General features: G+C 38.8%; 1 protein-coding gene across 2 annotated transcripts in view; it reads left to right on the top strand.

Moving 5' to 3' along the window:
* ARMC3 (armadillo repeat containing 3) overlaps window positions 1–17,057 on the top strand; it is a 93,831-nt gene that overhangs the window by 35,357 nt on the left and 41,417 nt on the right. For both annotated transcript variants that reach the window (XM_081229197.1, XM_081229196.1), the window contains exons 8-9: window positions 3,502–3,654; window positions 3,756–3,861. In XM_081229197.1, the coding sequence (XP_081085323.1) occupies window positions 3,502–3,654; window positions 3,756–3,861 (259 nt within the window). The remainder of the gene's footprint in view (window positions 1–3,501; window positions 3,655–3,755; window positions 3,862–17,057) is intronic.

The following is a 17,057-nucleotide window of genomic DNA, read 5'->3' as shown; positions in this document are numbered from 1 at the left end:
GGGAATTGCTGAGTCATACGGTAATTCTACGTTTACTATTTTGAGGAACTGCCATACTGTTTTCCATAGTAGCTACACCATTTTACATTCCCATCAACAGGGCACAAGGGTTCCGATTTCTCCACATTCTTGCCAACACTTGGTATATTCTTTTTTTCTTTTTTTTAATAGTAGCCATCCTAATGGGTGTGAAGTGGTATCTCTGTGTTTTGATTTGCATTTCCTTCATGGTTAGTGATGTTGAGCATCTTTTTCATGTGCTAAATGGCCATTTAAAAAATCTTCTTTGGAGAAATGCCTATTCAAATCCTTTGCCCATTTTTAAACTGGGTTTAAAATTTTTTTGTTATTGAATTGTAGGAGTTTTTATATTTTCTAGATATGAACTCCTTATCCGATATATGACTTGCAAATACTTTCTCCCATTCTGTGGGTTGCCTTTTAACTCTATTGATTGTGTCTTTTGATGCACAGACATTTTAAACTTTGATGTAGTCCAGTTTATATTTTCTTAACTCCATTCATAAGTAGGTTTTTACAAATGTCACTCCTTATACTGTTCCATATTCATTTATAACATTCTCTTTTTACTTTCCATCATCATAAAAAAGGTTTTTGTAGGCTAGGGTTAGGGTTAGCATTGTCACTGCATGTCAAAAACACAGTTGAAACAAAACCACATAATATACACTCTTTAAGTTTTGCTTGCTGAGTAAAGTTTTAACATGCACCCCTAAGTTAGTATGCCTTTGACCTGGCACCAGGAGGAGGAAGGTGTTAACTGCCATGTTCCCATGAGGTTTATGAACTGCATCAACATCTCAGCAGGAGCATAGGTGGCCCACTAGCAACTTCTGAGAATGGGTAAAGAAAAGCATCATTACATACAGATTTATTTTCAGATGCAAAACCTCCTGCTTTTAAATTTACTGAACAAATGTTATTTTTAAAGGACATTATTCTATTAGTAGCATAATTACCTTGCCATCTTTATTTTCTGTGTAATTAACACGTAAATACTTCTCAGTGTAGCAATTCAATGAAGGTACTTGGTTAATATGTTAATTTATCTTTTAAATCCATTATAGCCACACTGCAGTCAGCACTTTTGAGGTTTGGTGAACACAGCTGGATTTTGAGAACACTCCCAGCAGGGTTGAGAAACTAATTACCCACAGTATTTAAATTATTTTTTTAAAATTGTTCCAATAATTGTGTATACACTGTTTTTTTATTGTAACCATCACATACTCCAAAGTTATAGTCTTTTCAAATTAATTCTTTTGGTCGATTTTCTTGATAGAATCCACTCAGAGTGTTCTGTTTAGTAAAGTTGATTTAGCATCATCTCAGAAATCTTTTTTTTTTTTTTTTTTTTTTTTTTGCGGTACGCGGGCCTCTCACTGTTGTGGCCTCTCCCGTTGCGGAGCACAGGCTCCGGATGCGCAGGCTCAGCGGCCATGGTTCACGGGCCTAGCCACTCTGCGGCACGTGGGATCTTCCCGGACCGGGGCACGAACCCGTGTCCCCTGCACCGGCAGGCGGACTCTCAACCACTGTGCCACCAAGGAAGCCCATCTCGGAAGTCTTAATTATAAATCTGAGCATTTTAAGTCAGAGATTCTGGAAAAGTTTGAGATCTTGTTTATTCAGGGAAAACTAATAAGGACTACATATATTTTAAAACATTTTAGGGGCCATATACTTGAGATTTAAGTATTAATCACAGCTTTTTAATGAAACAGTTATGGCCTGACTGAATTCCAGTTTTAAATGAAAGGAGCAGGGATTAAAATGATAGGATTACAGGACATGGTTCATGATTGCTTTAAGACGAATGAACAGAAGTGTTAGTGACTTAGCTTGTGCCAGTGATGGCCAGATTGCTCAGGCATACATCTGTGTATCAGAGGAACAAAGGCCAAAACAGTATATGCAAAGGTGGTGACATCTGACCACGATACCGCTTCTGTGAAAAAGGTCATTTTTAAAAATCATTGTTGAAAGAAGACAAAAATCAATAAAAGTGGAAACCTAGTTGCTATAATTTCTGAAGATATCTCTGGGAAAAAAGTTAATTAAAATATGTACAAGTAGGGCTTCCCTGGTGGCGCAGTGGTTGAGAGTCCGCCTGCCGATGCAGGGGACATGGGTTCGTGCCCCGGTCCGGGAAGATCCCACATGCCGCGGAGCAGCTGGGCCCGTGAGCCATGGCCGCTGGGCCTGCGCGTCTGGAGCCTGTGCTCTGCAACGGGAGAGGCCACAACAGTGAGAAACCCACGTACCGCAAAAAAAAAAAAAAAAAAAAAAAGTACAAGTAGTGAATTATTTCCACATGTTGATGTAATCTAAGGTAGTATCAGCATTTTTTGCAGAGATCTTTATTCTAACAAAATATTCTTCTCTTGTATATCAACATCCTAAGAGCACATATCACACATTCTTCCATTTTAATCATTTACATTGACTTTATAAAGGTTAATTAATGAGAACCAAACCTATGACAAAATTTTCTTAGGAACTGTAAATAAATTAGCAAGGAATTATCTGTAAGCTGTTTCTTTTCCCACTTGTCTCTGGTTCTATTATAGCATTAAAACTGAGTTCGGTTTAATATATATTTTTTCTAGTACATGCTTTTAATAAATAGTAATTTATTTAGAATTAACTGTAGAACACAAAACAAAAATTGTTTAATGTACTAATTTAATTCAATGCAGTATTTGCTTTTGTATAGTGACGAGATCATTATTTATTAAAAAATCAAACTAAATAGAGGGACATTGGGAACAAAAAGAACATTAAAAATACTTTGGTTTTGGTTTTAATTTAGTGTTTTATAGTGGGGTTAATATCATGGTATGTACTTAGAGTCATAACTTTGTTTTCAAATGAAACTGTGCTATGTTTATGTTATTTTATGTTTATGGCAACTTAGCAATTAAGTAATTCTTATAATTTTTGCTATGTCAGCATGTATTGTAACAAGATAAAAGATGATCATAAATTCCTTAAGACTTGGGATTGTATCAATACTTTATTCTCATTTTGACTTTCTCCTCCTCTCTGCTCTGCTCTTGAGCATCCAGCTCACAGGTTTGTGCGTCTTAGGCATTCTTCAAATATAGGGCTTTGTATTTAAAATAAACAGGTTTTTGTATTCAGTGAGAAGACAGCGCGTGTGAACACAGCAACATTACAGGCACATGACTGATGTTAAATAAGTTCTTGCTAAGTCTGAAGCTTGCCTCTTTCTTATTATAGAATTTTCTCTGCCATAGTATTGATATCATATGAGGGAATATGAAAAAAATGCAATGCCCATAATTCATTTTGCATAATCACTGTGTTCTAAAGGATAAATAGGTATATATTTTAGACTGTGACTAAAGCTAACAAATAGTTTGAATTCCTATCATATTTTGGATGGGGAAGTCTTTACACTTGCACAGTTTTTGCAGCAAAATTCTGATTTTTTTTCTCCCTTTTGGTTTATGAAAGCTGAAAATAGAAAACTTTTTCACGAACAAGAAGTTGAAAAATGCCTTGTAACCCTTTTGGGTTCTGAAAACGATGGAACTAAAATCGCCGCTTCCCAAGCTATCTCGGCAATGTGTGAGAATTCGGGCAGCAAAGAATTTTTCAATAATCAGGGTAAGCAAACTGGAAAAGGCCACTTTGAACATTTTTAGGCTGCCATATTCTAGTTCACACGGATGTCTGTAAAGTCACATTTTACCTTTCTTTTCCTGTAGGGATCCCACAGTTAATTCAGTTACTAAAAAGTGACAATGAAGAGGTAAGGGAAGCTTCGGCCCTTGCCCTGGCGAATCTGACCACTTGTAATCCCGCTAATGCAAAGTAAGTACAAAAAGACTCATTCAACAGGGACTTGTTTATGGGATATTTAACAGTCCAAGATGTGCTCATCGTAATCTCCTGGCTTTCAAGGCAGTTTACATATTCTTTCAGATGCTTCTATGTTGAGTTATTTATTCCTCAGGAACCCTTATGAAAATAAGAGTCAGCAGATAAGCCTGTTTTCCAAAGACATTACAAAATCTTGACGGTTTCTGGGCTTGCTGGGAAAATGTGCAGGCCATTTGATGCAGGTAACAGGCTAAATCTTGTAGAAGGTTCCAGAACAGAGAAAACTGGCTAATGCTGGAAATATTAAAAGACAGTCTACAAATATTGGTAAATCAAGAAAAAAATTTTAAAGAACCAATTTTAAAAGGACATAAACATTAGATAAATTGAGAAACATTTAAAAAGTCCATTGAAAACAACATATATGGGTAAATACTTATGGAGAAGGGTTGAAAAGGAATGTCCTCCGTATTCCAAACACTGTGAAATGTGATTTATATTCATTTAAAATTTTAATTGTCTAGATACTCCATCTACTAATGAGGAAACTGAAGCTCTGCAAGTTTCCCTAATTTTCCTGGGTACACATATTCATTCAACTAGATGAGCGGGAAATTAAAGCCAGATCTGTTAGACTCCAAAGCCTTGCTATTTCCTCTATAGAAGATACAGTTGCCTTATAAAACAGTAAGAATTTTTAGAAGGCAACTTTCATAAATAAAATGATTATTGCCATTTGCGATAACATGGATGGGCCCTGAAGATATAATGAGTGAAGTAAGTCAGATGGAGAAAGACAAATATTCTATGATTTCACTCTTATGTGGAATATAAAAAACAAACCAACAGAATAAATGAACAAGCCCAACCAAACAAAAACAAATGCATAGATACAAAGAACAGAGTAGTGATTACCAGAGGGGAAGGGGCGGAGTGGTGGGCGTGGGAGTGGGAAATGGGTAAAGGGGATCAACTGTATGGTAACGGATGGAAACTAAATTTTTGGTGGTGAGCACACCATAGTGTATACAGAAGTAGAAATATAATGTACATATGAACTTACATAATGTTATAGGCCAATGTAACCTCAATAAAAAGTAAATCTAAATAAATAAAGAAGAGTAAAAAAATTTTTATTTACCTTCTCTAAATATGGTATGAGTATTAGTCAGGGTTCTCTAGAGAAAAAAAACCAATAGGAGATATATATATGAGATTTATTATAGGGATTGGCTCATGAGCTTATGAAGGCTGAGAAGTCCCACGATCTGCTGTCTGTGACGTGGAGAATGAGGTTGTAAAGGTCAGTCCCAGTGTGAGAACCAGGAGCACTGATGTCCCAGGAAAGGAGAAGATGGCTGTCCCGTCTCAAGCAGAGAGCAAATTCACCCTTCCTCCTCTGTTCTGTATAGTTCCTCAATGGATTGGATGATGCCCACCCACGTTGATAAGAGAGATCTTTATTCAGTCTGCGGATTCAAATGCTGACCTCTTCCAGAAACACCCTCACAGACACACTCGGAAATAATGTTTCACCATTATTGACTGGGCATCCCTTAGCCCAGTCAAGGTGACACATAAAATTAACCATCTCAGTACGTTAGTTTTTAACACTCATTTATTACTGTTTTGTGGCATTGTGGCTAAAATTACCCCTTTCTTACTTGAAATAAATCCTCCTCCATCCCCATCATATAGTTCATCTGTCTCTTACCCTTTCTTTCTTTTTCTATATTCCCATACAAATATTTTATAAGACCTTAATGGAATGACTAAAAATCTAACAATGTCCAATAAAAATGTAGCTGAAATGCATAAGCATCAAAACAAAATTATGTTCCTTTAATAGCTACAATCTTTGACATGACAATTTCCTAAATTCAGGGCCATCATCATCTGTGTGAAAGCACACACATTTCTAGAATATTGGGTCATAGTAAGTAGCAATTTGAAAACAACATATTCAGTGATTTTTACAGTGTAGTCATGCCGGTGCAAAAATCTTATGACACGGGCTTCCCTGGTGGCGCAGTGGTTGAGAGTCCGCCTGCCGATGCAGGGGACACGGGTTCGTGCCCCAGTCCGGGAAGATCCCACATGCCGCGGAGCGACTGGGCCCGTGAGCCATGGCCGCTGAGCCTGCACGTCCGGAGCCTGTGCTCCGCAATGGGAGAGGCCACAACAGTGAGAGGCCCACGTACCGCAAAAAAAAAAAAAAAAAAAAAAAATCTTATGACACAAAAAGACTTCTATCTCCAGTGCATTTACATTTATATATTACCTAACATACTCTAAAAGGCCTCCAGTGTATATAGCCCTCTTGATTTGATGTGAGTTTGCCTGGCTTACATCGTTTTATATAAAATCATAGAAAATTAGGACGGTAAGTAGTTCTGAAAGAAGCTGCCTTCAGATCTTCTCTCTCAATTACCTAGTTATGAGATTTTTGTCTTCTGCCAGTATAGTTCCATTTTGTCAACACAGGGAGGCCAATTAGGACTAAATGCTGCCTGACTTTTCCTCTATGACAATCAACCTTATTTTTGTAATTTTATTTTATTTTTTATAAATTTTAATTGCTGTTATTTCTTTAACCTTTTATGTACCGTACATTGTGATTTCTTTTTTTTTTTTTTTTTTCTTTTTGCGGTATGTGGGCCTCTCACTGCTGTGGCCTCTCCCGTTGCGGAGCACAGGCTCCGGACGCGCAGGCCCAGCGGCCATGGCTCACGGGCCCAGCCGCTCCGCGGCATATGGGATCCTCCCAGACCGGGGCACGAACCCGCATCCCCTGCATCGGCAGGCGGACTCCCAACCACTGCGCCACCAGGGAGGCCCTGTGATTTCTTTTTTCCAACTTATGTTTGGTGAAGGAAATGGGACATGAATGAAAGTGTTTTATGGATTTTTTTTGAGGTCTATATAGCTTTTACTTTGGACTTTTTGAGCTAAAAGATACTGAAAATTAATGGTTTTGAGGAGGAAATAGAGTCAGATTTGACCTGTTTGTGCCAAATGCTGAAAACTGGGGTTGAAAAAGATTTTATAGTCAATCAAAAGGAATGAACACAAACAAGCCCCATTGTCGATCCTTCTAGGGTGGTACTTCCTGAAGCTAACCACAGCAGAAGAGACAACAAAGATGATTGGTTATTTGTAGTAAAAAAAAGTTTCCTACTCAAATCATTTTTTAAAACTTATCTTAAACTCGGCATTGGTGAGTGTTTCCAGTATCGATTTTTAGAAGCAGTCCATTTCACCAGCTTTCCTAGCAAAGTGCTAGCTATAGGAGCAAGGCTGAGTCCCTGCCTCTGCTGCTGGGGGGCTGGAGCTCGGGGTTAGAAATAGTTAGAAGTTGCTTTTCCACCACACCTAAGTAGTAAGAGAAGAAGGCAAAAACCCAGAGCTATTGTCTTCCAGGTGCATTTGGTAGCTGTTTGGATACCTGATAATTGCTAGCCTTTTTTTTTTTTTTTTAAATGCAGTTAAGCCCTGAGAATTCTAATTTTGTTTGTTAAAATGTAACCCCTTCCCCTATACTTCTATCTCAAGTGCCTAAAATGGATTTCTAATTCTTACACTCAGGGTACCTTCTGGAGCTGGAGACTCATTTCATGAACTGAGTAATAACTGGCATGTTATGACAACATATAATGCTGGTATAATTTCCTTTATGTAACTGAGTTTTGCTTGGAAAGTTGTGGGTAAATCAGAATTTTCTGAAGTAAAGAAAATAATCAACCAGAGGAAAGAGGAACATACTTTGCTGTGACTCTCTTTGCAAAACTGGCAAATGCTTTTTTAAGTCAAAGTATTTTTATAATCTAAAAACATAATTTTATAATATACATAATTTATAATCTAAAATACCTGGATTCAGATTTGCGCTCTTGCAAGAGAAAACACACCCAAATGAAATAAAATAGTACAATGATGAGAAATTTGGTAGCAATGATAAATAAATAAATAACCAGGCCATCCATACCCCTTTGTGGAAGATTTTCAACTTGAATTATAAGTACCTCTTTAATAGGTACCAAAAGATCTTGCCTAATTGTTATTTTCTGTGAATGAAGCTTCCTAGATAAAGTCTTCTAGATACTTGAAAATTTACTTCTATAATCAACAAAGCTTTTAAAAATTTGTAATGAGTTTGAATCAAAACTTTGCAGGAGTGGGGTATGGTTATCATTTTGAGTAAGTGGCTATTGTACGCTCCAGGGTGGTGTCATCAGGGCCCCTTAGGGAAGGTGGGTGCTTGCCTCCTCTCTGAGTATAGCCTCCAGGTGGGGTGCCTTTGGGGTTGGTGCATTTTATTGACTCCTACTGACAGGCTGGCAGTGTTAATATTCACTGCTGTCTGTAGATCTGATTGGCAGGCACAACCCTGCCAAGGTTCTCTTCAGATCCCTTCCCTTCAGTCAGTGAAAAGCTTGGATACCAGGTAACCAAGCTTTATCAAAGTTTACATAAAAGCAGTAAGGGAGGACCTGAGGCCACTGCTCTAAGGGGTGTTTTGGTCTTTACAGGCCATTTCTTTCTACCTTTCTTTTTTTTCTGATAGTTCTCATGTGTCTTCTGGATATGTGAAGTCTCCAGGTACTGAGTTATGGATAAGTGAAACTGTAGTTAGAAAAAATAATTTAACAAACACAAATCCCTTTACTTACAAACAAGCCAATGTCAGAGAGTAAAATGATGACGCGCAACATAGATAAGCAAGTATATTCTGAAAGTACATTCACCTCCCAGAAGTGTTCTGCTTTAGGCCTTTTGTATGACCATCCTCTCTGCGTGGAATGTCCTTCTACTCCAGGATGCCCACCGCGCAGTCCCTCACCCCCTCAGGTCTGCCCAAATGTCCCCTCAAGGAGGCCTATGGTGACCACAGTGGTTACAACTGTACCTCGCACACACATACTCCATCCTCCTTTCCTACTGCCCTTTTCTCATAACCCTTATCATTTTTTTACATACCATACAGCTCACTCATTATGTCCTCTGACCAGCACCCAACACCTTTGTCTGTTTAATTCACGGACACACACCAAGCATCTAGAATAGTGCCCATCCCATAGCAGGCTTTCGGGGGGAAATACAACCAAAAGGAAAAGGACAGTGAAAAACAGGTCTATTTGACAATGCCCATAACTTGAAACAGAAGGTGATCATCTGTATTGTGTTGTTTGTTTGTTTTCACATAATTTGGATCACAAAGTGGAGAGCAACTTAGCTCTAAGAGTCTTCTAGCCATACTTTTCGTTCTTTATTATCTGCAGAAAAAGGTCACTCAAAGTGGACAAAAGGCAAAGAATAAGAATAAAAATAACTATTTGAGGGTACAGGAAAAGAAGACAAGAATAGCCAGATTCACTTATTTAAAGTGACAGGGGAAAAACAAGTAATATCATTTTTAAGTGAATAAGTAAAAAGTGAGGTTAAAACAACCCCCATAGGAAGAAATAGATAAAAAAGGAAACCAAGAAGCAATAATGAATTTTAAATAAAAATGTAATCCAATTAGTTAATTTGGACACCATTATCTTTTTCGGTTCACTGTTAATCTTTCTGACAATTCTCAATTTATAATACTTTTTGGAAAGGAGAAAGTTGTTCGCTTTTGAAAGAAGTACTATTTCAGCTAAATTTCATGTTATATTTACCTTGTACTCTTTTATCCAAGTAGTCATATCAAAGTTTTATATTATTTATGCAAGTACTGAGAGAATTTATTCTTGGTTCACATTTTCTGAGGGGCAGAGTCTACATATTATAAGAATATTTTAAACTATTAATTTATAACATCACTGCCATCTGTTGGATCTGATCAGAATTAGAGTTTTTAAGTTATTCCAAGGATGAAAAGAATTCAATGCTTTTCATTTCCCAATGCCAACACTAACTAAATTTTGGCTATTGGTAAACAATGAAAAGATTAGAAAATAATATGACTGTTGACTAGATATTTTTCAAAACATACAATTATTTTAAGAAATAAAGCACAGTGAATAAAATTAAATTATATAAAGTAATAACTACAATTGACATGTATATACACTACTATATATAAAATAGATAACTAATGAGAACCTACTGTATAGCACAGGGAACTCTACTCAACGCTTTGTGGTGACCTAAATGGGAGGGAAATCCAAAAAAGAGTGGATATATGTATACGTATAACTGATTCACTTTGCTGAACAGCAGAAACTAACACAACATTGTAAAGCAACTATACGCCCATAAAAATTAATAAAGAAAAAAAAGAAGTGGTGTGTGTATATATATATATATAATGGAATACTACTCAGCCATAAAAAAGAATGAAATTTTGCCGTTTGCAGCAACATGGATGGACATGGAGGGCATTATGCTAAGTGAAATAAGTCAGACAGAGAAAGACAAATACTGTATGATATCACTCCTATGTGGAATCTAAAAAATACAACAAAATATTATTTATTTTTGAATAAAACAAAAAAGAAGCAGAGTTAAGCAGATTGACGGAGGAACCAAGATGGTGGAGTAGAAGGACGTGCTCTCACTCCCTCTTGCGAGAACACCAGAATCACAACTAGCTGCTGGACAACCATCGACAGGAAGACACTGGAACTCACCACAAAAGATACCCCACAACCAAAGACAAAGGAAAAGAGAGATGGTAGGAGGGGCGCAATCACAGTAAAATCAACTCCCATAATTGCTTGATGTGTAACTCACAAACTGGAGAACACTTATACCACAAAAGTCCACCCACTGGAGTGAAGGTTCTGAGCCCCACGTCAGGCTTCCCAACCTGGGGGTCCGGCAACGGGAGGAGGAATTCCTAGAGAATCAGACTTTGAAGCCTAGTAGGATTTCACTGCAGGACTTCAACAGGACTTGGGGAAACAGAGACTCCACTCTTGGAGGGCACACACAAAGTAGTGTGTGTATCGGGACCCAAGGGAATGAGCAGTGACCCCAGGGAAGACTGAACCAGACCTACCTGCTAGTGTTGGAGGGTCTCCTGCAGAGGCAGGGGGTGGCTGTGGCTCACTGTGGGGACAAGGACACTGGCAGCAGAAGTTCTGGGAAGCACTCCTTGCCATGAGCCCTCCCAGAGTCTGTCATTAGCCCCACCAAAGTGCCCAGGTAGGCTCCAGTGTTGGGTTGCCTCAGGCCAAGCAACCAACAGGGAGGGAACCCAGACCCAACCATCAGGAGACAAGCAGATTATAGTTTTACTGAGCTCTTCCCACCAGAGTAACAGTCAGCTCTACCCACCACCAGTCCCTCCCATCAGTAAATTTACACAAGCCTCTTAGGTAGCCTCATTCACCAGAGGGCAGACAGCAGAAGCAAGAAGAACTACAATCCTGCAGCCTGTGGAACAAAAACCACATTCACAGAAAGATAGACAAGATGAAAAGGCACAGAGCTATGTATCAGATGAAGGAACAAGATAAAACCCCAGATAAACAACTAAATGAAGTGCACATAGGCAACCTTCCAGAAAAAGAATTCAGAATAATGATAGTGAAGATGATCCAGGACCTCAGAAAAAGAATGGAGGCAAAGATCGAGAAGATGCAAGAAATGTTTAACAAAGACCTAGAAGAATTAAAGAATAAACAAACAGAGATGAACAATACAATAACTGAAATGAAAACTACACTAGAAGGAATCAATAGCAGAATAACTGAGGCAGAAGAACGGATAAGTGACCTGGAAGACAGAATGGTGGAATTCACTGCTGTGGAACAGAATAAAGAAAAAAGAATGAAAAGAAATGAAGACAGCCTAAGAGACCTCTGGGACAACATTAAATGCAACAACATTTGCATTGTAGGGGTCCCAGAAGGAGAAGAGAGAGAGAAAGGACCCGAGAAAATATTGGAAGAGATTACACTCGAAAATTTCTCTAACATGGGAAAGGAAATAGCCACCCAAGTCCAGGAAGCACAGTGAGTCCCATACAGGATAAAACCAAGGAGAAACACACCGAGACACATAGTAAACAAATTGGCAAAAATAAAGACAAAGAAAAATTATTGAAAGCAGCAAGGGAAAAATGACCAATAACATACAAGGGAACTCCCATAAGGTTAACAGCTGATTTCTCAGCAGAAACTCTACAAGCCAGAAGGGAGTAGCATGATATACTTAAAGTGATGAAAGGGAAGAACCTACACCAAGATTACTCTACCCAGCAAGGATCTCATTCAGATTCGATGGAGAAATCAAAAGCTTTACAGACAAGCAAAAGCTAAGAGAATTCAGCACCACCAAACCAGCTCTACAACAAATGCTAAAGGAACTTCTCTAAGTGGGAAACACAAGAGAAGAAAAGGACCTACAAAAACAAACCCAAAACGATTAAGAAAATGGTCACAGAAACATACATATCTATAATTACCTTAAACGTGAATGGATTAAATGCTCCAACCAAAAGACACAGGCTTGCTAAATGGATACAAAAACAAGTCCCATATATATGCTGTCTACAAGAGACCCACTTAAGACCTAGAGACACACACAGACTGAAAATGAGGGGATGGAAAAAGATATTCCATGCAAATGGAAATCAAAAGAAAGCTGGAGTAGCAATACTCATATCAGATAAAATAGACTTTAAAATAAAGAATGTTACAAGAGACAAGGAAGGACACTACATAATGATTAAGGGATCAATCCATGAAGAAGATATAACAATTATAAATATATATGCACCCAACATAGGAGCACCTCAATACATAAGGCAACTGCTAACAGCTATAAAAAAGGAAATCAACAGTAACACTATAACAGTGGGGGACTTCAACACCTCACTTACACCAATGGACAGATCATCCAGACAGAAAATTAATAAGGAAACACAAGCTTTAAACGACACAACAGACCAGATAAGTTTAATTGATATTTATAGGACATTCCATCCAAAAACAGCAGATTACACTTTCTTCTCAAGTGTGCACAGAACATTCTCCAGGATAGATCACATCTTGGTCACATATTAAGCCTCAGTAAATTTAAGAAAATTGAAATCATATCAAGCATCTTTTCTGACCACAACGCTATGAGATTAGAAATGAATTACAAGGCAAAAAACATAAAAAACACAAACACATGGAGGCTAAAGAATACATTACTAAATAACCAAGAGATCACTGAAGAAATCAAAGAGGAAATCAAAAAATACCTAGAGACAAATGACAATGAAAACACGACAATCCAAAACCTATGGGATGCAGCAAAAGCAGTTCTAAGAGGGAAGTTTATAGCTATACAAGCCTACCTCAAGAAACAAGAAAAATCTCAAGTAAACAATCTAACCTTACACCTGAAGGAACTAGAGAAAGAAGAACAAACAAAACCCAAAGTTAGCAGAAGGAAAGAAATCATAAAGATCAGAGCAGAAATAAATGAAATAGAAACAAAGAAAAAAATAGCAAAGATCAATAAAACGAAAAGCTGGTTCTTTGAGAAGATAAACAAAATTGATAAACCATTAGCCAGACTCATCAAGAAAAAGAGGCAGAGGACTCAAGTCAATAAAATTAGAAATGAAAAAGGAGAAGTTACAACAGACACCGCAGATATACAAAGCATCCTAAGAGACTACTACAAGGAACTCTATGCCAATACAATGGACAACCTGGAAGAAATGGACAAATTCTTAGAAAGGTATAACCTTCCAAGACTGAACCAGGAAGAAATAGAAGATATGAACAGACCAATCACAAGTAATGAAATTGAAACTGTGATTAAAAATCTTCCAACAGGGACTTCCCTGGTGGCGCAGTGGTTGAGAGTCCACCTGCCGATGCAGGAGACACGGGTTCGTGCCCCAGTCCGGGAAGATCCCACATGCCGCAGAGCGGCTGGGCCCGTGAGCCATGGTCGCTGAGCCTGTGCATCCGGAGCCTGTGCTCTGCAACGGGAGAGGCCACAACAGTGAGAGGCCCACGTACCGCAAAAAAAAAAAAAAAAAAAAATCTTCCAACAGGGCTTCCCTGGTGGCGCAGTGGTTGAGAGTCCGCCTGCCGATGCAGGAGACACGGGTTCGTGCCCCGGTCCGGGAAGATCCCACATGCCGCGGAGTGGCTGGGCCCGTGAGCCATGGCCGGTGAGCCTGTGCATCCAGAGCCTGTGCTCCGCAACAGGAGAGGCCACAACAGTGAGAGGTCCGTGTACCGCAAGAAAAAAAAAAATCTTCCAAAAGGGCTTCCCTGGTGGCACAGTGGTTGAGAGTCCACCTGACAATGCAGGGGACATGGGTTCGGGCCCCGGTCCGGGAAGATCCCACATGCTGTGGAGCAGCTGGGGGCCCGTTAGCCATGGCTGCTGAGCCTGCGCATCCGGAACCTGTGCTCCACAACGGGAGAGGCCACAACAGTGAGAGGCCCGCATACCGGAAAAAAAAAAAATCTTCCAACAAACAAAAGTCCAGGACCAGATGGCTTCACAGGTGAATTCTATCAAACTTTCAGAGAAGAACGAACACCCTTCCTTCTCAAACTCTTCAAAAAATTCCAGAGGAAGGAACACTCCAAACTCATTCTATGAGGCCACCATCACCCTGATACCAAAACCAGACAAAGATACTACAAAAAAAGAAATTTACAGACCAATATCACTGATGAATATAGATGCAAAAATCCTCAACAAAATACTAGCAAACAGAATCCAACAACACATTCAAAGGATCATACACCATGATCAAGTGGGATTTATCCCAGGGATGCAAGGATTCTTCAATATACGCAAATCAATCAGTGTGATACACCATATTAACAAACTGAAGAATAAAAACCATATGATCATCTCAATAGATGCAGAAAAAGCTTTTGACAAAATTCAACACCCATTTATGATAAAAACTCTCAAGAAAGTGGGCATAGGGGAAACCTACCGTAACATAATAAAGGCCATATATGACAAACCCATCGCAAACATCATTCTCAATGGTGAAAAAATGAAAGCATTTCCTCTAAGATCAGGAGCAAGACAAGGATGTCCACTCTCACCACTATTATTCAACATAGTTTTGGAAGTCCTAGCCACGGCAATCAGAGAAGAAAAAGAAATAAAAGGAATACAAATTGGAAAAGAAGAAGTAAAACTGTCACTGTTTGCAGGTGACATGATACTATACATAGAGAATCCTAAAGATGCCACCAGAAAACTACTAGAGCTAATCAATGAATTTGGTAAAGTTGCAGGATACAAAATTAATGCACATAAATCTCTTGCATTCCTATACACTAATGATGAAAAATCTGAAAGAGAAATTAAGGAAACACGCCCATTTACCACTGCAACAAAAAGAATAAAATACCTAGGAATAAACCTACCTAGGGAGACAAAAGACCTGTATGCAGAAGACGATAAGACACTGATGAAAGAAATTAAAGATGATACCAACAGATGGAGAGATATACCATGTTCTTGGATTGGAAGAATCAATATTGTGAAAATGACTATACTACCCAAAGCAATCTACAGATTCAATGCAATCCTATCAAATTACTAATGGCATTTTTTAGGGAACTAGAACAAATAATCTTAAAATTTGTATGGAGAAACTAAAGACCCCGAATAGCCAAAGCGGTCTTGAGGGAAAAAAACGGAGCTGGAGGAATCAGACTCCCTGACTTCAGACTACACTACAGAGCTACAGTGATCAAGACAATATGGTACTGGCATAAAAACAGAAACATAGATCAATGGAATAAGATAGAAAGCCCAGAGATAAACCCACGCACCTATGGTCAACTAATCTATGACAAAGGATGCGAGGATATACAATGGAGAAAAGACAGTCTCTTCAATAAGTGGTGCGGGCAAAACTGGACAGCTACATGTAAAAGAATGAAATTAGAACATTCCCTAACACCATACACAAAAATAAACTCAAAATGGATTCAAAACCTAAATGTAAGACTGGACACTATAAAACCCTTAGAGGAAAACATAGCAAGAACACCCTGTGACATAAATCACAGCAAGATCTTTTTTGATCCACCTCCTAGAGTAATGGAAATAAAAACAAACAAACAAAAAGGGACCTAATGAAACTTAAAAGCTTTTGCACAGCAAAGGAAACTACAAACAAGATGAAATGGGAGAATATATTTGCAAACGAATCAACAGAGAAAGGATTAATCTCAAAAATATATAAACAGCTCATGCAGCTCAATATTAAAGAAACAAAAAACCCAATCCAAAAATGGGCAGAAGACCTAAATAGACATTTCTCCAAAGAAGACATACAGATGGCCAAGAGGCACATGAAAAGCTGCTCAACATCACTAATTATTAGAGAAATGCAAATCAAAACTACAATGAGGTATCACCTCACACAGTTAGAATGGGCACCATCAGAAAATCTACAAACAACAAATGCTGGAGAGGGTGTGGAGAAAAGGGAACCCTCTTGCACTGTTGGTGGGAATGTAAATGGATACAGCCACTACGGAGGACAGTACGGAGGTTCCTTAAAAAACTAAAAATAGAATTACCATATGATCCAGCAATCCCACTGCTGCACATATACCCAGAGAAAACCATAATTCAAAACGACACATGCACCCCTATGTTCATTGCAGCACTATTTACAATAGCCAGGTCATGGAAGCAACCTAAATGCCCATCGACAGGTGAATGGATAAAGAAGATGTGGTACATATATACATACAATGGAATATTACTCAGCCATAAAAAGGAATGAAATTGAGTCATTCATTGAGACGTGGATAGATCTAGAGACTGTCATACAGAGTGAAGTAAATCAGAAAGAGAAAAACAAATATCGTATATTAACGCATGTACGTGGAACCTAGAAAAATGGTACAGATGGGGCTTCCCTGGTAGCGCAGTGGTTGAGAGTCCGCCTGCCGATGCAGGGGACGCAGGTTCGTGCCCTGGTCCGGGAGGATCCCATATGCCGCAGAGCGGCTGGGCCCGTGAGCCATGGCCACTGAGCCTGCATGTCCGGAGCCTGTGCTCCACGACGGGAGAGGCCACAACAGTACAGCAAAAAAAAAAAAAAAAAAAAAAAAAAAAAATGGTACAGATGAACCAGTTTGCAGGGCAAATGTTGAGACACAGATGTAGAGAACAAACGTATGGACACCAAGGGGGGAAAGCCGCAGGGGGGTGGGGATGGTGGTGTGCTGAATTGGGCAACTGGGACTGACATGTAT

This window comes from Mesoplodon bidens (assembly GCF_964165515.1).
Source record: "Mesoplodon bidens genome assembly, chromosome: 3".
Taxonomy (NCBI): Eukaryota; Metazoa; Chordata; class Mammalia; order Artiodactyla; family Ziphiidae; genus Mesoplodon; species Mesoplodon bidens.
The sequence above is the reverse complement of the archived record's forward strand: the minus strand, read 5'-3'. Positions and strand labels throughout refer to the sequence as shown.